We start from the raw sequence: 23,764 nt of genomic DNA on the forward strand, positions 1-23,764 counted from the left end.
GATATGGGGCCAAAAGGAACTGTCTTTTTCCTCCAGGTGACGACTTGATCTTCCTTAAACACTGTGGAGGCTTAAGTTGCTGTCACTTTTCAAGACAATCATCACTGTCATCACCCAAAACAAAAAATGGTAACACGGTGGGAGGGTAGACAGCACTTGTTGCCACAGAGAATAATTAAATTGATGAGTTCTAAAGATGGAGGTCATGGTACATATTACATATTATATATTGTTCCATTTTGTTTAACATCCATAAGGTAAATTAATACACAATTTCATATTCATTTAAATGTAAAATCAATTTCCGACATTAATGCGATTATTCATATTTTAGAACTAGACTTACACAGGCACTACTGCAGTGCTACTATTTCTATGCAACTAATACAGTTCTAAAATCCAGCAAAAACATGCCACTTTAGTTGGACTTCTGATGCTTTAATACAAGCACTTACTGAAGTGAATCATTTCTCATCTTGAGTGGTTAAGGTCACATAGACACTGAGAGGCAACGTGCAGATTTGTTTTTCTAAAATAGGGCTAATCGATTGTGATTAGCTATTTAAACCTAATTCACTTTCACATCATAGTAGCATTGAAACTGCACTATAAATCTTATTCTTTGTCAATTTCCCTGCCACCAAAAAATGCTACACAAAAAAACATGTCCTTGCTTAGAAGTATAAATATTATTGATCTCTAGTGTCTAATGTCAGTGTCCTCAAACTGTTAAGTCATTCTGAACAGCCATCATAGACACTCAAAATGAACTACTGTTTCTACTGTCTCATCTCAGGATCTCAGGGCCAAGACTGTGCTTTGATCCCTGGCAAAGAGAATGGCGAGGGAGTCTGCCTGTCTATTTACGTCCTCCCTTAAGCTTGTCATCATGCCTTAAGTTTGCCATCTGAAACGTACACTTGAAACTGCAGACAATGTGGGGTCCCTCCACCCAGGACAGACACTGGAGCTCATTAGGCTGCTCCAGAGCCAATCAGTGGAGGTATTTAGAAGGCAGCTCATCACAGCCCTACCAGTGATAAAGGGCCACGCCGTGCATTGCACGGACTTCTCGTGTTGCCCAAATCATCATCCAGCAATTTTCCATTGTACGTGATTCTGTCATTACTCCATCTTTAAAATATATACCTCCCGCAGAGAAAAGGAAAGAATACATTTATTTTGAAATGCAAATATTTCTTTAAAAACCCAGTTGGATCAACCCTTGAGAAACCATTATAAGAGAAAACAGAACAGAGAATGGTCACATCACATCTGTTATTGCAGGAAATAGGACTTTGGTGGCGTCAGTGTAAAAAAAATATTACCGTATTGTTAAATTACTTCATGTTTCCATGTCTCTACATATTTACTCTCTGTATATGACACTTTTAAGGAGGCTTAGAAATATTCCATGTGAAAATCTATTGTTAAAATGAGTGCTGACTGTACATGGATGGAAACAAACATCGGTGTGTCCTGACATTTGTGTTTTTATTGAATCCAAACCCAATAAAGGTGTAAAGATAGCCAAATATAGCCAAAGTGACACAAATTTACCTAAATATGTTACATAAATTACAGTAAAATGAGGCAAAATGGCACACACGGCTATGGCCAGGGTAAAGTTCAAGCCATCAACCCATCATATCTGACTGTCTTCTGTCTGATTATGTTACAGCTTCTGGATTCACATACTGTACCTCATATTTGTTCTCATGCAAAACTATATTAAAAATGCACAAATAGAATTAAGCACAAAAAAATGAATGAGAGACTTTAATCAATACTGTACTTGCATAACCTCACAGATGTCCTGAACACAACCTAGTCAGTCCTGGCCAGAACATATGGAATTTTATTTTTTTATTTAATCTCAAAGCTGATTTTGTTTTCGATTAAAAACTGGGACTTTTAACTTGAATTTCTCAAAAACCATACAGTCTAGAATGTATGCAAATGCTTGTTTTTATTACACCTCAAAGTTGATCTTTTTTTTTAAAAAAATACAGTGTGAATACAAGACTTTTAATTTGAAATTTCTCTAAAACTGTACAGTAAAATGTTTTGATGATTTACAGTATGTTAATAGTCATAGATGTCCTGAACACAACCAAGTCAGTCTTGTGTAATATCTTCTTATGTAATCTGTTTTTATTATATCTAAAACTTTCTCTAAAAACATGTTTTGATTAAAAAGTGCAAATGTGGGACTTTTAAAATTACATTTCTCTAAAACTGGAGAGTAAAATCTTCGTCATCAGTGATGGGAATAATGTTGTTAAAATAAACAGCTAGCTGATGAGTGTTTTAGTCGTTACAATGCCAAATACATTTTTAAAGTAATGTGGCCAACACTGCTCACAACTAGATACTCATATACAAAAATAAAGATCTCATTGTAAGGGTCAAATCAGCTGCTAAACCATTAAGACATCTTCTGCATGCTGGCAGCTAAATGATATGAGGCCTCTCAGTTACAGTACAGAGAGAGAGAGAGAGAGAAAGAGCTCAAAACCATCTGAATGTCTTGAGCGTCACTTACCACGGGGTGTCAGCAGCGCTCCACAGATCAAGAACAGGAGCTGGAGTTAAATTTAGACAAGAGGCACATGATCTCTAAGCAGCACCTGCAACATATCTGAGGAAGCAGGAGTTCAGTCAAATGCACAGGAGCCCAAAATGCTTCAGAAGTAAATGAATTAGGCTTTAACATATATGTGAGCCATACATGGATTCAAATGTGTGGTGAGTCAGTGACATTCTGTGGCTCCACACACTTTTTTAATGCTGGAAATTTGCACATAAAATATCACAGCTTTTATGGGTGACCACTCTATTGTTCCAAGTTAGTCTTCTGAAGTTTGGTCGGTATTTACTGATCTGCAAAAGTCCCATTACTCACACCCACTTTGTTCAGACTGCTGAACCCAGCACAGTGGCGGTCAGGCAGCCTTCTCAACACAGGAGCAGTCTTGCAATGATCAGCAAATACATAGGCCACTCTAATCCCTCCACCATGAAGCCTGCACATGGTCAGTTTGCCTTTTTTTTCCCTCCTGCAGGCAACTGACCTCAAAGAAAAGGTTGTAAAGAGAAAGCAAAACGCACAGCATTTTTATAAGCAGATGCTGTCATTCCAAGAGTTGAAAAGCGTTGGTACTTTCTTTTCCTTTCAATGCCCTAAAACTGAATGTGTACGTTTAATCAATATTTGCTCTTGTGTAGGCATTTTTTAAAAGCTGATGCTGTAGCACTTTTATGAAGTGTCGAAAGAGGATAAAGTAAAATAACGTGTTTTTTTGATTGATGTTTAGTGCCTATTTATTAATAACACACACAAACACAATAAACTAAATGAATGATAAACTAATCTTTCTTTCTTCAACTATCATTCTGCTACTAAATGAAAAACACACGCCATTGCAAAATCCGGTAGGAAGCCAGTTTCTGCCACTTGAAAAATCAAAACATATAACAGCAGGTCAGAATTATGAATTATTTTTTTCTCATAATTCTGACTTACTGTAATATATTGTTGTTTTTTAAGTGCTAAAATACGTCGAACTGGGTATAGAGTAGTGCAAACATGATGATTTAACATTTTCTAAAGCAGGGACTATTTGCTCAGCAAAATACTTTATTGTCGACACGTTGAATCTTGTGTTTCCAAAGTTTTACAGACGTGAATATCCGTTTCATCATCCTGATCCTGCTTTTTCCTGGAGACCAATCGCAACGCTGTGCGCGTCGTGTGTTGAGAAAAACAACGGCCCAGCGGCCAATCACGTTCCACGCACGAAATCTCACGGTCACAACGTGTGAAGACACGAGGGGGCAGTCCGCAACGTATCCATTCATGTGCTTTTTGACAAAACTTTACTCCTAGTTACCGCCGTTGAAAGAAAGAGTGTATGTTTAGACATTCTTTTTAAATATCGGCGACTTTAGGTTAGTATGACGAATATTCTGTTAGCTCACAGCGTTGTTAAATCCCTCAGACTAGGATGTTTTGTTGGCAGAAGAGTGGCAAACACGTCGACCTGGCTGAGGCAAACTACCAAGCTTTTTAGTGTGAGGGTAAGAACATGTGTACATCCTCTTATCACTTGTTGAAGCAGGAGTTTAACATTTTCATTTTTAGATATGACGCAATTGAGAGCCGAACTGCTGCAGTGAGCTCTTAACGTGACGCCGAACCCTGTAGAAAAATATGCAAAGTTTGCGATGCCTTGCTTCTTTATTGGCTGTAAAAATATTTAAAAAGTAATTACTGTCTTTTATAAACGCAACAGAGGCTGCTAATAAATTCGGCATATGTTAAATTTAACAAAGAGTTATCATTTGCGCACAGATTAAACGTAACCTGTATGGTACCATGTAGGGTGTAAGCGCTCTTGCATCAGCAACCGCATCATGGCCTGAACTGTGTTGGACTGTAATTACGACACTTTTACTGTTCTCAATTTAGAAAGGGAAATATGTCCGTTTGTAATATTTTGTTAGCATTAGCAGTTTTTGATGAAGTTTGTAAATGGTGAACTCTCGTGCACGTGTGCAAGTAACAGGTGGAGTGTTGCATAATGATACACCCATACTGTACTATTTTTTCCACGTCACTTGAAATGATTTTACTATTTCATTTCAGAGGTCAAAGTAATCTGTAACCAACTTTTATTGAGCAACATTTTTTTTATTTTCTCTAAGTGAAGTTTTTAATATTTCAGCGGTATGTTTGAACCTCGAAATACTACTGGTCACTGCTCATGTGAAGGCCAGCAGCTGGAGGTCATACTGGGTCAACACAACCTTTTATATTCAGATGTTGAACACATGCACTCACAACCAGACAGTGCAGAAGAACTGATTTATGTGTCTCGGCATTCACAGCACAATTCACCGTGGCCTGTATTTCAGCATGAAGTGGCCCACTGCTTTAATGGTCCAACAAAACATTACTATCAAAAGGTTTTTTTTCCCCCTTGGTCATTCCAATGCATTATTATCTGGGTGAGATTTTGACCAGCATCTGTCTGTACTCTTTTTAACTACCAGGCCCAGACAGCCCACCTGGTCCTGGACGATGGAACCAGAATGGAAGGATTTTCCTTTGGGCACAATACCTCAGCAGCAGGGGAACTTGTCTTCAACACTGGCCTGGTGGGGTAAGGGCGAGAAATGCTAGTTGATCAAAAACACTGAAGATGATACATAATAGTGCACCTGAACATGTGCAAATCAGATACCAGGAAAAGAGAAAGACAACAGAGACTGAATTGTAAATACACAAGGAAGGGGTACTGAAATATTCTTCTTGAATTGTCACTCCTGTGTGGTCTAACAAAGATGATCAATTTAAAAAAAATAAACGTGGCATAAATTGTGGATTATGTAGACCATTCTTGTTCTCTTCACCAAAAGAAACCCTTCCAGCTATAGTCATAGGACTGGAAATCTATAATCAAATTGGGTCAAGGTGTCACAAGTGATGTAACTCTCCCCAAATGACCCAGAAGAAGAGAAGAAGTCCAAACTCTTAAGTATCTTGGACCTTCAAGATGTTTATTTTTGTACCATTCTTTGATATCAGGCTGTCAAATGATAGTCCATTATTCATTGCAGTAGTTTCCAGAGCAGTAGGGAGGTGGAGATTCTTTTTCTTTGTGTTTTTCACATTTTTTTTCTTTCTTGAATGCGTTTTAAAGTAAAAATAAAAACTCCTCACCAAATAATATTATTTTTTTGCTACCATCCTGCCTTTTGTAGGTATCCTGAAGCCCTCACTGACCCCAGCTACAGAGGTCAGATCCTGACCCTGACCTACCCAATTGTAGGGAACTATGGAGTCCCCAACACTCAGGAGCTGGACGAGCTGGGCCTGAGAAAACATGTGGAGTCAGAACGTATCCAGGTGGGGGAAAAGTTGGGTGTGGTTTTAGGTTTTGTGGACATGAAGGTCTTACATCATTGTGTTCATTAAATTTTTGTCTTTGTCACTTTGGTCACAAAAACAAACTTGATTTTGATACTTTTCCCGAAATAATTTTGAATATTTGTTTTTAATTTCCCCGTTTATTGATAATGTCGAGTTTTGTCATTCCTGTGATGCTTCACATTTCTTAATTAAATATGAGAAATTCAGCAGAGCCATTTATTCCTGTAATTTAGTGCAAGTTTCTCTCTCAAATATAAGCCTCGCAGTTTCCTGTTTATTCTCTTCATGACTGTGTCAGAGCTATATTATGTATATTAACTTCATTAGGCAAATGAACATCGTGCATCACATGTAAAGCTTTTAACAGGTGATGACTTTTATTGTAAAGTAGCCACAGGAAATCTAGTGTGTTTGTCAGTCTTTTCAGCACATTGTTTTTTAATAACATATAGGGTTTGCGTATGTCATATAAAATAAGCTTATGGGTCTATTTTCAGCAAAGCTGATCATCTGAGGATGAAGTTGTCTGCTTATGGAATGTAGTATTATATTACACTGGTCTTGCTGTTACCTTAAATAAAGTAGTAGTCGTTAATTTGTGTTCTTGATCAAATGGAATCTCTCTGTGTTAAGTTTCATTATGGCTGATCAGTTAATTGTTCTCTTAGCAATTAGCAAATCGAAAAGGCTGCAGACGCTTTTAATCCAGTATGTTTCTTTTTGGTGCTGCAAGGTATCTGGTCTTCTGGTTCAATCCTACAGCCATGAATTCAGCCACTGGAACTCAGTCAAGTCTCTGGGTCAGTGGCTCCACGAAGAGAAGGTTAGAATTCAAATTACAAAATACTCTAGTATCATTAGAGTATTAAATGACACTCTGCTGTTGGCAACTTTCCAAATGTGACTTTCCCTTTCCAAAGGTTCCTGCACTGTTTGGGATCGACACAAGAATGCTGACGAAGATCATCAGAGACAAGGTAGTATACATTCTTATAAATGCAATCGTATAAAAATGGATGCTTTGGCCCTCCACTGTCGTTAACCTCCCTTTGGTTTCAGGGCACAGTTTTGGGGAAGATTGAATTTGATGGTCAACCTGTTGAGATGTGTGACCCCAACCAGAAAAACCTGGTAGCAGAGGTCTCAACCAAGGTAACAAGCTGCTACCTATTATATGTAAATATTATTGTCACTATTAAATCAGGTAACTCCGGATACACGGTGCACAGTGCACAATCACATTTTTGATTTCCTATTGTGCTGTTGAGTGCTAATGACTTGCTCTGCCCTCCCGATTTTGCAGGAAACCAAAGTCTTTGGAAAAGGCAACCCAATCAAAGTGGTGGCTGTTGATTGTGGCATAAAACACAACATAATTCGCCTGCTGGTTAAGGTAAGAATGAAAAGACATTTTTGTGTTTATTGCATCCTCATCAGATTAATTACTCATAAATTGTATTTTTATGGTTAACTCTCTCAAACCAAATACAACAAGACATTGACACTAAGCAACATGATTTCTGCATCTTGACCTAGAATATATATTATATAAATAATCATTCTGTGTCAATTTTTGTAACAGGAACTGGGTTTCTCACGTTTTTTTATTTATATTTCATTTTATTGGTTGTTAAAGTAACTCAGGAAAAGCAGCCACCACTTTGCTGATGCAGAAGTTTTTTTTAATGTTATTATTATTATTATTATTATCTTTATAATATATCACCCTTTATTTCTTGTGTTTATTATTGTAACATTTTCATTTGTCCAATAATTGGTCATATTAGTAATGATTAACACTGGGAATGGTTTTTGGCTTCATTGCTCATAAAATAAAGTACATTTTCTGTGAGAATAGAAGCTGGGTTAGGAAACGACAACATAATTGTATCATAAATTTACATAGAAATATTGTTATTGTCGGAGAACATCTGTGAATTCTAGCTTCTGTTCATAATAAATACAGAATGTTTGTTGCAGCTACAGAAATGATGTACAATTATGAGTTTGAGTGACTCGTCCTCACTATGATCCTTATAAATCAATGTCCATGCATGCAGAGGGGTGCAGAGGTCCACCTTGTGCCATGGGACCAAGACTTGCTCAGTCTGGATTACCATGGCCTGTTCATTTCCAATGGACCCGGAGACCCCTCTTTGGCCGGGACACTCATTGAAAATGTCCGCAAGGTAGGAAAAGGAAATATAACCTGTATTTTTCATGTATCAGGTTGCTGCTCTTTCATATTTCATAAGTCTGTATTTCAACTTAATTGTAAATACATATTACAGTCTTTTTTATTTTTATTTTTTATTTACAGAAGGTAAAACTACAGGAACTTGATAAGATTAGTTTGAATTTTACCTACTGCGCTGTTAAAGAAATGCACAACTAAGCAACAATGCAAAAGAAGGAAAATGCTACTTTCAGATTATTTGTTTATTCTGATCTGCCATCCTGACAAATTAATAACTTTATATAATTTTGTCTTGTGAAGGTGCTGGAAAGTGATCGTCCTCAGCCTGTGTTTGGAATCTGTATGGGAAACCAAATTACTGCTCTGGCTGCAGGAGCCCAGTCATATAAACTACCTATGGGCAACAGGTACAGTTGAGTCACTTATATAAATATTTGTATACTGGGATGTTGCAATCTTACCTGTTCTCGGGGCTTTTGAGATCATGTTTCCTGTTCACAAATGATATACACGGTGTTGTCTGTGTGTGTGCGTGGTTGTCCAGAGGCCAGAACCAGCCAGTTGTGAATGTGATGACGGGCCAAGCCTTTATTACATCGCAGAACCACGGCTACGGCATAGACAGCGAGTCCCTGCCCCCGGGATGGAGCCCACTGTTCATTAACGCCAATGATGGAACTAATGAGGTTGGGTTCACTCTATCTTCAGGCATTTTCTAAGGCATTGTATTTTCTATTTTTTGTTGAAAGGTTGATTGGTAAAAAAAAACCAACCCAAAACTGTCTCAAAGTAAGTTAAAGCACAAAGACGCCATATGTTGTCAAAATACCATTATAGAAAGACTTTCATCCGAGAGATGTTCATAAATTAAAATGATGGAATGTAATATATTGTTGGCTTTCTTTCAGTATCAATTTTGCATATTTTCCAGGGCATCATGCACACCACAAGGCCTGTTTTCACGGCTCAGTTCCACCCAGAGGCTAAGGGCGGTCCCACAGACACAGAGGTAATTAAAAACTTTGATAGCGATGCATTAAGTATCTGAATACTATAAATAAGTTAAGGTATATTCACAGGATGCAGCTCATGTTTCAGTTGAAGTCTTCCATTTAACAAGTCCTCTGTTGAGTGAATGGAAGGCAGGAGAAGCATCCATCCATCATGGTCTTTGATACAGGGGAAGGTCATTTCAGGCCCAGTTATTTATGCATAAATTCTGCAAAGGAATAACTAGAAGAAGGAAACATGATTATTATGTAAAACTGAAAAACTATAATAGTGTTTTCATTTATTCATATTTGTATATTTACAAAAAAAAGGGCTGTGTCACCGAGCAAATAACACACAACAACCAACTATTTGTCTACGGATTTCCCTTGCAAAATCCACACAGGACTGAGGCAGAAAAGTCTCCACTGTCGGCAACACTGTCAATCAAACACTGGCTCTGCCTTTCAGACAGTTCCTCCAATCATCACGCAGAAGCCCACTGCTCCATAGACTCCTAGAGAAGTGAAGTTTTTCCGACATTAGTCTAATCCCCGCTGAGCTCACCGCTGTGAAAATAACCTATTCTGTGCCGTCCCATAGAGAAAAAAGTAGTAGTTTTAATGCAGAGGCCGCTACGGGAATACGTAAATCACGTAAGACAATCCGTCATCCGTGATAAACAGCTGATTCTGAACAAAATTAGTGACCCGTTATTATCGCGTTCTACCGCACGTTTAGTATTGAAATATAAACGGTACATATTTGCCGACATTTTAGAGGAAGCCGAGCTTCCCTTGCTGTCTTGGAGCAATCGCAACTGATCCATTCATCCAAACATATCCACTTCTTGTCTGACTGCACTGGGGCTCAGATGGAGGACTGCTAATAGTATCTGTCCTTTTTTTCCTGAAATGAAGCACTGGTTGTTCCGTGCTGCAGTTTTTGTCTCCGACTGCCATGTGGAAGACAAGGTTCAAGTTCTGGTCAAAGTATGTTGTAACCTCTGTCGTGTTAAGGTGGAATAATAAGACCTGTCACAGCAGCACAACATACAGTTGACAGCTCAGCTGGAGGATTCTTTTCTTCCACCTTGGTTTGACTCCAGGAGATGTCACAAAAAATTGTGCACAGTGCTCATGACAAATAATTTACGGGCAGGGATGTGCAGTGCTTTTCTCTAATACAGCAGTATCAGTCATTGAGAAAATAATTATTTTTTTACTCTCTTCACAACATGACAAACGTTTAGATTAGGATGTGTGTCAATAAAGTGTCATAGTTAATTTCAGTGATTATAAAAGCATGTGTAACTAATATAGCAGGTACATACTAGTGACAGCAGACACACTTACCACAGCCGTCTCATTTCACTGCAGAGTCACTGTTCATGTAACATAAGTGATGCCAGAAGTTAGTCTCTACAGATATTTATTTTTTCAGAATACTTTATTAATCCCCTGCGGGGGAAATTGGGTGCGTTACATTTGCTCCTTCAGAATTAAATGAACACTCAGTAAAGGAAATGAGGAATAAGAAAACACGATACTAACGACAGATAAAATATGAATGAAAACTAATAACATGACAAGACATATGTGGTTAGTAAGAATTCTATGACAATAAATATTGCTGAACTATAAACAATGTGTACATGTATGTACGTAACACCGAACAAAAACGGTTTCAATTATTAAAGCCACAGGGTTTATCAGTAACTGAGAATATTGCACATGGAATATTGTATTTTGTTATTGCACAAAAGATGGATAGTGACAGTTGGCTCATAGAATTATCAATTTCCATAGGCCCAATGTCTAGTGCAGAGTGTTTGACACTCTGAGGGAAGATTGATCAAAGCATTGTTTATGAATGTACTCTCATGTCTGCTTATGATAAATCTGTGTTGTCAGGAGCACTTTATTTATTTTACAACAACTGAATGACTGAGGTAAAATGCATGTGTCTTTTTCTGATCAGAAACCAGAAACCTAATATATTGTAGTATTAAAGCTATATCTTTATATCTTATCTAAAACAGTAAAAATGTGTGTTATGTTATTTGTTTAAATGTTTAAATGTTTTTTACTGTTCTGATTTTAACAGTTTTAAATAAGTTGTCAGAGGTTTCCTCTGTGTGCGTTATTTGTAGATATCATAAAAAGCAGTGATCCAAAAGCTTCATAGAAGCACATCAGAAGCAACAGTAATATTTCAGGCAGCGCTTGCAGGCACTTCAGTATAATAATCAAAGTGGTAGTGGTAGTGGTACTGTAAGACTAAACACTCAAACTACTTTTCCCCTACAGTTTCTCTTTGATACCTTCATGTCCTTGATCAAGAAAGGAAACGATGCCACGCTGGTGTCAGTCATGCCAAAGAAACCCCACATTCCTCCAAGAGTTCAGGTACAGAGAATGACTCCACTTCATCAGGTGCTTTTTTGGGTTTTGTGGCAGGTGATTACAGCTGTGGTCCACATGGAGAACCATAAGGACTTTGATTCCTTATGGTATCAAAGATTTAAGATGCTGTAAGATGTTAAAGTAACATGCATCGAAATGATTAATATACTGTATGAGTTTTGCACCAGGCTCACAACATGAGCACAGAAAGAAAAGACATCATGTGCTTTGTGTTGATGCAGGTGTCAAAGGTGTTGGTACTGGGTTCTGGTGGTCTGTCCATCGGTCAGGCTGGAGAGTTTGACTACTCTGGATCTCAGGCCATCAAAGCCATGAAGGTAAGAGAGCACAACAACCAGATTTGGATATTTTTTCTTATTCAAACCATGTCTCATCATTCCTCAGATGATAAAATATGTTGTTAGTCTGTTTGAGGAGGATATCGACAGGTTATTTCACCGTGTGCAAATCTGCAGATGCAAATGACTTGTTTTAAAGACTGATATAAACCCAAAAAAAGTGTTTTGGTGTTAATATAACCAGACATGTTTTTGATAATACATTTTAATTTGGTTTACTGATGGATAATTCTGTCCTAATAGTTTGCGGAGAGGAGACCGAGCTGAATTTTCCAAAAACCTTCTAAAAGGATTCCATTCATTAAAAAGTTTGAAAAGCTTGTGTGCACCATGTTAAATATTCTAGATCCTGAAATTAATAAATAAGCCTTTTTCAAATGTCTCAGTCAAAAACAAATGCCGATGTACAAACTGGAATGAGTCCATATCGGCTGTAAGTAAGAGTGTTTTGTAAGATTTTGTAGAAAAATGAATGCCAGTGTGACACAAAACACATAAAAACAGGAATGTTGTCCAAGTCGCAGATACCCAAATCATCATACTCACATTTACTGTAAAGATTAATGGTGTGGACATGTTGTAGGAGGAGAATCTGAAGACGGTGCTCATGAACCCAAACATAGCTTCTGTTCAGACCAACGAAGTGGGCACCAAACAGGCCGACTCCGTCTATTTCCTGCCCGTCACCCCACAATTTGTAACTGAAGTGATCAAGACTGAGCGTCCAGATGGCATCCTGCTCTCCATGGGCGGACAGACTGCACTCAACTGTGGTAAGGAAGCACTTGTTTGTCTAGATATATAGAATTTCTGTTTTGTGGTTGAATTCTTTGCGGAACCATTTTTCCTGGCATTGGGGTAAAGGGAATAGATCAGATTATAATCGGATTCAGACGTATTTATGAGTCTTTTGGCTTTTATGTTGTGTTTAGGAGTAGAATTGTTTCAGCGTGGCGTCCTGGAGAAGTATGGGGTAAAAGTCCTTGGAACACCGGTGGAGTCCATCATGGCCACAGAGGACAGGCAGCTTTTTGCGGACAAACTGATGGAAATCAATGAAAAGATCGCACCCAGTGTTGCCGTTGACTCTGTAAGGATACGTCATCTCTCCCAAACTGCTCCCCCCACCAAAGAACACAAATACTTAAATCATAGATTACTATATCATGTATAAAATCATGTTATTTCCTTTATTTTTTTTGTTTGTACAAGTAATATTTTTGCACATCTCACATTTAGGTGTCTGCTGCCTTGAAAGCGGCAGAGAAGATTGGCTACCCGGTGATGTTACGATCAGCCTATGCACTGGGAGGTCTGGGCTCTGGTCTGTGTGGCAACAAAGACAAACTAGAAGAAACTGCTCACCAGGTCAGAATAAAAATTAGCAAATTATGCATTTTTTAAAAGACTTATTTTGCAAACGTTCTTTGTGGTGGAGAAAATAAGATAATGTGAATATAAGGAAGACAAATGTGAAATATTACAGCCTTTAATTGGGCAAAGCTTTTATTTTGTAAATTGTACATGTCTAATCCTGTTTGTGTGTGTGTTGCAAAATATGTAATACAAAACTATTCCTGGCAGCCAAGCTCACTCACTGCAAACTTTCTATTGATAAACACAGCAATTTGGAAAAAGGTCATCTTCCCCTTGCCTTATGTTACTAGTCAAACATTAACGCCGCCCAAAACTCTTGGACAACCGTTTAGTTTATTTGAAAATGCTCAAAATACTGGAGCCAGAACTCATCTTTAGTTTACTGATGTTGTTGGTTCCTGGACCTTTGACCTTTCCATACATGGTTTTACTGCTAAACTGTATGCAACATAAATGTGCACAAAGATTGACTAAAATCGGTTTGATTTGTGTGTCTGGACCTCTACCAGAAAATGAATAGTGTGCTGTTGCTAAGCAACATTATTTTATGCTCATCCAGAATCCAACATTGTGTCTCATTTGTGTCTAATCTGTGATCATATAACTGCATGAACTGTGTTCTAGGCTCTCTTAGATTGGCATTCTTGTTATTATGTCATGCAGGAAGTCCTACTGCTTTTCTCATATGGCTTTTTCAAATGTATAATCATTTGAATTTATCATTGTGATTTTTTTCTTTTCCAGCTGTGGCCAGTGTCTGTTCAGCTGCTTTGTGAAAAAAAGTTTAGTTTACAAGGTCTTGGCCTTCACTGTGACAACAGTACAAAATAGAAACCCAAGGCAAACATATTTTGCTTCAACCTCATGTCCTCAGTGTTTATCCAAACTTTAGTATATATTTAGTATAATATTCCATTGTTTACTTTCAGTAAATTAATAAATAAATGCACACACTCCTGTAATCGTTGGTATTATTTTAAGGTTGTGCCCATTTTAATCTTTACACTTGCTGTTTTTTTTAAATTGCAGCGTCACTGTATTTTATTGAATTAAATGTCTCTGGTCTTCCTGTTATTGTGTTTATCCATTATGTAAAAAGTTCCTGTTTACACATTAAAGCATCTGAATAGTTAATATTGTGTGTGTATTGCAGGCCCTAGCCATGAGCAGTCAGATCCTAGTAGAGAAGTCGTTGATGGGCTGGAAAGAGGTGGAGTATGAGGTTGTGAGAGACATAGCTGATAACTGTGTCACAGTGTGCAACATGGAGAACTTCGACCCACTGGGCATTCACACAGGTACCAAGCTTTACATTATATAATTTATACCAATGTGGTAAGGACAGTTGTTTTGTTTAAACAATTTGCTCATGTTGATTGAGCTTACAGTGCACCTTAGATGTTTTGGACCATACGTCTTAACTTTTTCTACAGATCAATGTCATTCTTGGGCCTATGGGTTTAGTTCCAACTCAAGGTGGTTTGTGTACACCTTACTTAGTCCATAGACAAACACATTTCTTGTAAAATTGGATACATTTCACAAGTTATATATCATTTTATTATGAAGATGTGTATTAATGAGAGTCTATCTGTTTAAAAATAGTAATTTAGATGACACATATTACTCATGTTTTGCTTGTTGATATCAACTATATATCAACTATATAAGTGTTGTTCTTAGTCTTGAATATATGCCATATTTTCATTTTATGTGAAAAAAACATCAATGGAGCCTCGTCTTCCTTTATCCCCTTCTCTTCTTCCTCTTTAGGTGACTCCATCGTGGTGGCACCCAGCCAGACCCTGTCCAACGAGGAGTACCACATGCTGCGTGAGACCGCCATCAAAGTGGTCCGTCATCTTGGTATTGTAGGTGAATGCAACATCCAGTACGCGCTACACCCGTCATCGTTGGAGTACTGCATCATTGAGGTCAATGCCCGGCTTTCCAGAAGCTCAGCTCTGGCATCCAAAGCCACTGGGTAAGAAAACTTATCCACATGAACGCAAGATGCTCACTGCTGATATGCTTCAAAAAGCATGTTTGAAACGTGTGAAATACTGAACAGCACAGTTCTGTATAAAGTGTCATGGATTTCATATATCAAGGTACATTTTAGGGGGGACACCACGGTATTATCACAATATTTAAGTCACAATACGATATTATTATTATTGCAAAATCATATACTGGAACAACAGCAGGAGCACCATCTAGTGGACTGAAATGTCAATTGACAACTGTTTAAATGCTAATCCAAAATAGGTTAAAAAATATTAAATGCTACAACAAATGTGATACTTGGTGTCTCAAAAATAACACAATAATAAAATAAAAATAACACAACAAGTGTGAGGTTTATGGTCTCTAAAAGTTCCAACACATCTAATCTAGTTCTAACAGACTCCATCTGATAATTATTTCTTGTATTCTGCAGTTTTATAACTTCAGAAATGTGCTTGCTTTGTCTAAAACGTAATATGTTCTATAATCTAATGTGTTTTTGACCCGAGTTCAAAAAGCACATCAATCACAATGAAATCCACAATCCATTAAGTATGAAATGTTTAAATGTATCTTAGAAGTGGTTCACATCCCTCATGCAGCATTGCCAGCAGCACTGTGTTGATTTAATGTTGTGTCAAACAGAATGAAATCATGAAGAAATAATTGCCAAAATATAGTTCATTTTATTTTATAATATTAAGAAGGTCTTCCTGGTGCTTGTCTCACAGGTATCCCTTAGCATTTGTAGCTGCTAAGCTGGCTCTGGGAATCCCCCTACCTGATATTAAGAATGCTGTATCCGAAAAAACCACAGCCTGCTTTGAACCCAGTCTGGACTACATTGTCACCAAGATCCCCCGCTGGGACCTGGACCGCTTTCAGGGCATGTCTCGTGAAATAGGCAGTGCCATGAAGAGTGTTGGAGAGGTAGGGAAGGATCCATGGAAAAACACCCACCACCTCACGAAATCACCTGCTTATTCAGTATTTACTCACATCCGTATTGTACTGTCTTGTGTTCCCCTCTTCTGCATTCAGGTGATGGCAGTGGGCCGGACCTATGAGGAGAGTATGCAGAAGGCCCTGAGGATGTGTCATCCATCAGTGGATGGCTTTGTGCCACGACTGCCACTCAAAAAAGCCTGGGCTGACACCCAGGACCTGCAACAGGAGCTGGCTGTGCCCTCCAGCACCCGCATCTTCTCCCTCGCCAAGGTACACTAATCGTTCATAGCATTAATAATGAATGACACCAACTAAAAATTTCACATTAAAATCACATTTAGAAATGTCAAAGAAAATTTATAATGGAAAAAAAAAACATAAAATATAGAGAAGAAAAATGTGTCCCTGGCCTTCCTGCGTGCTTTGCTGTGCCTGATGCCTAATTGTGTGGAAATGTCTTTTGTGTGGAAATTTTGTTAAATAGATGCAAAGATGTCGTTATAAATCCTGGAAACACACACACTGTATCTAAGGGACAGAAGGACCTTATCAGATCATGTGTTTTTATCATTTGAAAGCTCCGCTTCAGTGCTTACGGTGCAAGTGGACACACGGTTAACCTCTATCATTCAAATACAAAGATGGTACATGAACTATTCTAAGGTCAATATCTACAGATCTAGCAGTGCAATAAGCTTTTATCACCAGCAGAGGTGAGAGAAGAATGAATATGTGTCGGTGTCAAAACCTCCAGCTGGGTGAGCTTGGTGACCTGACGGTGTAGACCGATAATTTCCCTTAAATATGGAGTGAGATCATCAGAGAACGTGATGTTATTAGGGATAAATGGCCCATATCTTATCTCCAGGCACGCAAACACCAGCTACAGACACAGTGTTGGTTTCTACAAATCACTGAAACAATGATTTGTTCTTCCATAAAAGTGTTGAAATTAAAAGCTTTTGTTTGATGCATAACAGCCTACGTTTGGTTTTGCCATTGACTGGAAAAAAAAAAAATTTCAATTTCAAAAAAATTATTGAAAAACAAAGAATGGATCATTGTGACATTTCAAGCAGGCTTTTCATGTAAATTAGTATAAGTGCTTTCTCCAAACCTGTAATCAGTCATTCAAAGTGTTTTAATATGGAAAAGATGTGTTCATTGTCCATGGTCCCTTCGTCCCACTGTCCAAAAACATACAGATTGGGTTAATTGGACACTCTAAATTGACTGTGGGTTGAGAGTTAATCTCCGTTCATCTCTGTATGTTGGCCCTGCAATCTGGAGACTGGGTTTGGTTCCAGCTCAACCTCACAACCTTCATGTGGAGGTTAAAGCAGTAGACAACACTCACTGAGAGTGTGTTTATTGTGCCGTTTCCTCAAGAAAAGTAGAAGGTTCCTGAGATAAGGTAGAAAATAATGGTTAATCAAGGTGAAGACGAGAGTTTTGAGAAGTTTGAGGTCTATGCGATTGTAGCCAAGTTTCCTGGAAGTGGTTGCCATATTAAAAATTGACCCCAGATTAAACCGATGAATAATTCAAATGGTAAAACAAGGTCTGGAAAACTAGCAGATACAGGTTGACCTCACAGATTAAGGTACAACAGTATCCAGTGGCTGCGTACTATATTCTACTTTCTGAAATTAAGTGGACTGCATGGAAGGAAACCCAGCCTGCTAGCCTCAAATTGTTTTTTTAAGCAAACATCTAACTTCAATTAACCAAAGTATTTTACTAACCGTTACCATGGCAGATGCTGTGAAGTAATAAATATTGTGGCTGCTGTCAGATTTTACAGGACGGCATAATGGATAAAAAAACACACCTACTTTGAATATTCTGCACACTCTTTCCCTTGATGTGTAAGAGGATTTTAATTAGAATCTGTTTGTGATACCTACTGGATGTCTGCTGTCAGAATACTCCATGACCATTCAGCCCGTTTGATGTCTGTCTTGCAGGCACTCCACAGTGGTGTGAGTGTGGATCAAATACACCAGCTGACAGCCATCGACAAGTGGTTCCTCCACAAACTCCACAGGATAACACAGCTGGAGCAGCACCTAGCAAACTACAAGAGGTAACACACAAATGGATGCATACCTTTCCCAAACAAGGAAGGTTTTTGATCAGTTCTATACCTGTCGTAGATTTTTGTGCTTCTAAATTATAATTTGAAGTGCTGTGATTAATTTTTTATGCTATAACTTTACTTTAGCATTACTCATTATATGGCCTCCGCCAGACTGTGTTTATCTTTGATGGTTGAACAGCCTATAGTGGTCGGTCATAAAATCTGCATTGCGGCTGAGGACAGCACAGGCTGAAAAAAGACACAACAAATACCAACATGTACTTCAATACACACAACATATCCAAATAGACAGATGTGTTGCAGATGCTCATTTATCATTTTTGAACACCAATGATCTGGTCTTTAAGCAGTAAAGTGTTTTCATCACTCATTTGTTTCCCCTGAATGCTTACATTTTTGCTTTCTGTTATTGTTTCGTTTTGAGTATTTGTAGTGCATTTGTTTTGCTTAGAAATATATACTCTGTGTGTGTGTGTGTGTGTATATGTATATACATATATATTTCTATATATGTATGTGTATATGTATGTATATTTATGTATATGTTGATATATATATATATATATTTCTGTGTATGTGTATATATATACATATACATATACATACAGTATATACATATATGTGTGTGTGTACAAATACGTGTATATATGTATATAACTTCAACCAGAAAAGTTTTGGTCCTCAAAAATGAGAAGAACCTCTTCTAGCCTCTTCACGTCTCTCTTTCTCTCCCTGTCGTGGTTCACCTCTCCTCAGCTGCTGCACTCTCTGTCTCTCTGCCCTCTGGCTCTTACTTGGACAGCTCAAATCAAAGCCACTGTGAATTTTCATGGCTCAGGCACAGGTAACCTGCTGCTTCCCTCTGACTATGCTGTTAAATAATTAATGGCTGACTGTCTGGTGGGCACCCGCCTCTACACGCTGACACATAGAGCGAGGGCTGTTGTAGTCTCCACTGCCTCTGGAGATGGGGACACAACAATAGGCTGCTGCCAGACTGATGGAGCGTAGCGTTGAGTACAGGTGGACTTCAGGCTCTGCTGGTCAGCACACTCACTTTTTGAGTGCATAGGAGTGTTAGTTGTTTGATTACAGTAGTATGGACTGATCTATATTTCACATTTTAACTTCTCTTTAAAGGGCCAGTGTGCACGATTTAGGTTAAATATTTCCATTTGCCAGAAATTATATATACAGCGGCGGGTCTTCTCAATCTCAAACAAATCCCAAACAAATATATAATGAGCGATATATATATTCAAATAAAGTCATGCTGCACTCTGCAAATGTATGAATATTATTGTTTTGATAATTGTTATTAGTATTCTTAAGATAGAGCACTCAGTAGAGTAGGTTGTAATAAACACAGCTTGAACCGAAAACTGATGACAACAGGAGGAAGCTCCCACAGCTTTTAGCTAAACTGTAATAATGTTATCGTTCTGTGGTAAAACATAGAACCAGTAGACCCACTGTTTAATTATTTGTAGAGAGAGCTTGCGTCTCCATGATGCTGTTGCTGCTGCAGCTGGCACTGTCATATGATATAGTAGGAAACCTTCATTGCACCCTCTGCTGCATTCTGAATGGGTGCTCATGAAATGGCAGCATACAGGTTATGTAATGACAGTGAACTTTACATCTCGTGTTTGAAATAACTAAATAAATAATTTCGACAGCCCTGCTACATACAACTTCACCAATCGCTGTTGCTAAATCCTAGACACTGTACCTTTTTAAATGTTCAGATCATTGTGTGGATTATGTCTAAACCCCTAAAGCACTTTTATTAACCAGTGTATATGGGGATCTAGTAATGTTATTGGTCGATCCAGATGATTTGTTGATCCAGTTTAGTGTGAAGTATTAATATTATACTCCTTATGATAAAAATCAGTGCGTTTCTGCCTCAAATATGAGCTACTGCATTCAAATTTTGCCACTAGCTTTCTTAGTCCACGCTTGCATCACTGGTACACTCTTGTGTCACCCTCTTGTTCCAACCAGTGCGAGGCTCGATGTCCTCCCTCTTTTATAAATGCCAGAGCTGTTGCTTTGTTGCTCTTCTCTCTCTCTCTCCACCGCTCGAAGCAGGATATGATTGATGGAGAAGCCCGACTCATGGGGCACCTCCTCCAACTTGGTGTCAGATATCACTACCAGACCACGCCACCTGCACTGACCCACTCTCCCTTCCCCTCTCCCCCACTCAGGCGTTGGGTGGAGATAACCTCAGAAGAGGATGTTAAGTCATCCTTTAAGGTCAAAATTGACATGGAGTGAAGTCTTTAAATATGAGAAAAACAAAGTACTAGTACTGTTGATGAAAAAGGTCTTTACACACGTGCACGAGTACATTTAAGAGGGGCAAAGCAGATTTTTAGCACAGTTTCTGATCAAGTCCTGGCCCTGTTCAGGCCTGGTCAGTTTTGATCCGTTTACATTTGATCTGCAAGTGGACAGCTGTAAGTGCAGAACGCGTTGAAGATTAATTCAGGATCCGATCATTTAAAATTGCCCTGGGACACAGATGGTGATTTTATTGTCGGAGCTTGAAAACAAAGTCCCCTGAGCCACACCGAAGGACCTGGTCCTCAGATGAAGTCCTCTTAACTGTTATGTTGTGAACCAGAAGTATTGTTACACTCCTCAGGGATCCATATACTCCCTCACAATAGTAACACTAACACAGTATTATAAACTATTATATGCTATTATAGTATTATATACTGTATACAATAAGACAGTATTTTTTTACTGTTTTTAGTTTGTATATTAATTGTACTGCTATGCACTTCAGATTAATAAGCTCAGCTATTACTGGCTGCTGCTCTCTCAATTTTGCTCAGACACATCTATTAAGTCAGACTGCATGGCTAAAAACAATATCATTTTGTGATATTTCTGTGTATTTGGATATATAAAGGTAGGGAGTGAGATGTGGTCAAAGGAGACAGATGTGGAGATGCAATCTAATTCCAGGTGGAAAACTGAGATAACCAGAGTGGGCGTCTTGAATCACGGATGCACTGTTTTTTATACTTGCTGCATAACACAAAATCTATTTTGATACGCTTAAAGATGTATAATATGTCAACTTTATGACATAGGTGTATAAGCCTTGTGCATGACATTACAATGAAGAGGACAGCAATTATACAATACTCAAAAGCAACATTCCAAAAATTTTCAGACTTAATTGACTGAAAAATTGACAAAATGAAAAGTGTGCTAACACAAAAATTGGTTCTTGTCGTTTTGTGGTTCAGTGAAATTGTGAGTGCCACTGACAGTCCTGTTTCCTCTGTGCTCAGGCATGCACACGCTGTGCTCTCTGTGTGCGATGGTGTTTATGTACATGCGTCCATGGAATGCAAATGACATATAAGATAATTGTACACAAGAAAGCCAAGCTCCAACAATGACTTTCTTTCTTTCCTGTGTCTCCTTAGGGTTTTTTTTGTTTGCCCGACCATGCACAGTGGTTGTTAAAATACATTTGACATTTCTGAAATTGTTACACAACAAGATCATAAATAATTCATTTGTAGGCTTGCGGTTTTCACCACAAACAAGAATTCCTTCCTGTTGTCTCCAAATTCTGCATTATGGGATCCACACTTGTAGCGTTCTCAGTTGGAGCCAAATGAGAAGATCAATAGCAATCGCATTCACTTGTTAAGTTTAACTTGGAAAGAAAAGGGAAATTCAAAGGGAGATATTTAAAAATAGTGAGTCTTCCAGCAAGTGTGGTTTCAAACACCATGTAACTTATGTACAAAACCTATTTGCTAGGTCACAAACATGTCCTGTCCTCACTGTCGTGTTGCATATGTTTCTAAATCTGAGCGAAACCCAGCTGGTCTTTTTCAAAAGTACAATACACCATGAAAGCAATTTATTTTTTGAATTTTTACATGAGCTGTACCTTTTCACCCATTCAATGTATAAAATATGCTTCTCTTCAATGACACACTCCAATTACTGTACTCTTCAATATGCTGCCTCAAGCTATTTTTGTTCAAATCAAAGCAGAATGAAAGGGCTCTGGTTCTATGTTATATGAAATGTGAACATTTGATAAATAACTGATTAATTGTAAAGTTACATCTGTGAAAATTGCATTCCTGATGCTTTTTAACAGTAATTCACAATGTCCTCGTATTACTTGACGCAGGAGTACTGGCCTATACATGTACATCGACCATTATAATATACTCTCTTTATTTTTATCTGCTTCATTAAAATGAAGGAGTTGAAAAAAATTTTTTTTGGCTACTGTTGGAAATACATAAATGTTTTCTTGTTCAAAATCACCTCTTGATACAGAATTGTTTTTTTTTTTCAGTTAAAGCTCACAGCTTGCATTTAAGTTTTATTGATTTAATAAGTGCTTAAATGGTGCACTTCCCAACCTTGTGCTCTGGCACCTTGGTGCCTTATTTGTTGATGTGTTATTGATCACTCTGAGCTGGGTTGTTCCCTGCTGTCCACACTCTGACGGATAGGGAAGCCAGTCATGATTGACATTCTTAGTCCAGTGGAGTAGAAAATATCACAGACAGAAAAACTAACAAAGAAACTTAAAAATAAATTGACTTTAGTCTTCCTCAGTGCACATCATGTTCCTTACACGCAACATGCCTGATTCATACAAGGCCTTAAACATTTAAGCTGAGGAGACAGACTGACTATCGTGTCACAAAAGAAGGAAGGTAACAGTGAATCCTTAGCAGGGAGAGCACCAGTTTCTCCAGTACAAATTGTGCAAAATGTTCCTGGAAGTCATACCTAAATTGGTCAAAAAAATAAATAGATAAAAAGGTCTAAGGGTAATCGAAGAAAGCTCACTGAATATCTCAACTGTTCATTTAGGAGGTATAAGTAATGAAACTATTGTAAACTGGGGAGGAAGTATGAAGTTTGTAGTGGTTTCGCAAATCCACCACAGTGTATCATGTTTAGTCTTCTCTTACAGTGGGACAGTACCCAAGGACCTACTGCTGCAGGCTAAGCAGGATGGCTTCTCAGACCGGCAGGTTGGTCAGATTCTCGGATCCAGTGAGAGAGCAGTCAGAGAGCTGAGACTCGACCATGGTATCACACCATGGGTCAAACAGGTGAGCTTCACTTTTCAGACAAAGGCTAAGATTCAAATAGATGTGACACAGTCAGTGACCTCAGTTGATAAAAACACAGGATTTGAGTGATGCGTGTTTGATGTCCCGACTCCTCCAGGTTGTCTTTTGAGATTATTTGGGCTTTGCAATGTGTAGTTTACATGTTCTCCCTATATTTACATTGGTTTCCACACATGTTCTCCCAGTTGTGACTTTCATAAACCTTTAACATAAACCATAAACATGTTTATCCCATTTTCTTGGAGGCATATAACCTTAATAAATTTTACATGTGAATGAACAAATGGCTCATTTAACCTTTATT

At 38.2% G+C, this 23,764-nt stretch overlaps 1 protein-coding gene across 1 annotated transcript in view; it reads left to right on the forward strand.

The window, feature by feature from the left end:
* Positions 1-3,829: 3,829 nt before the first annotated feature.
* The window catches only part of cps1 (carbamoyl-phosphate synthase 1, mitochondrial), a 41,571-nt gene continuing 21,636 nt past the window's right edge, over positions 3,830-23,764 (forward strand). The window contains exons 1-22 of the mRNA XM_044019162.1: positions 3,830-4,080; positions 5,056-5,165; positions 5,767-5,911; positions 6,669-6,758; positions 6,856-6,912; positions 6,995-7,087; positions 7,239-7,328; positions 7,996-8,124; positions 8,433-8,539; positions 8,677-8,818; positions 9,064-9,141; positions 11,432-11,530; positions 11,770-11,865; positions 12,470-12,659; positions 12,819-12,976; positions 13,126-13,254; positions 14,417-14,561; positions 15,037-15,247; positions 16,002-16,200; positions 16,312-16,488; positions 18,186-18,304; positions 23,298-23,439. Coding sequence (XP_043875097.1) covers positions 3,958-4,080; positions 5,056-5,165; positions 5,767-5,911; positions 6,669-6,758; positions 6,856-6,912; positions 6,995-7,087; positions 7,239-7,328; positions 7,996-8,124; positions 8,433-8,539; positions 8,677-8,818; positions 9,064-9,141; positions 11,432-11,530; positions 11,770-11,865; positions 12,470-12,659; positions 12,819-12,976; positions 13,126-13,254; positions 14,417-14,561; positions 15,037-15,247; positions 16,002-16,200; positions 16,312-16,488; positions 18,186-18,304; positions 23,298-23,439 — 2,829 coding nt within the window. The 5' untranslated portion in view covers positions 3,830-3,957. The remainder of the gene's footprint in view (positions 4,081-5,055; positions 5,166-5,766; positions 5,912-6,668; positions 6,759-6,855; positions 6,913-6,994; positions 7,088-7,238; positions 7,329-7,995; positions 8,125-8,432; positions 8,540-8,676; positions 8,819-9,063; positions 9,142-11,431; positions 11,531-11,769; positions 11,866-12,469; positions 12,660-12,818; positions 12,977-13,125; positions 13,255-14,416; positions 14,562-15,036; positions 15,248-16,001; positions 16,201-16,311; positions 16,489-18,185; positions 18,305-23,297; positions 23,440-23,764) is intronic.

This window comes from Solea senegalensis, linkage group LG2 (assembly GCF_019176455.1).
Source record: "Solea senegalensis isolate Sse05_10M linkage group LG2, IFAPA_SoseM_1, whole genome shotgun sequence".
Lineage (NCBI taxonomy): Eukaryota > Metazoa > Chordata > Actinopteri > Pleuronectiformes > Soleidae > Solea > Solea senegalensis.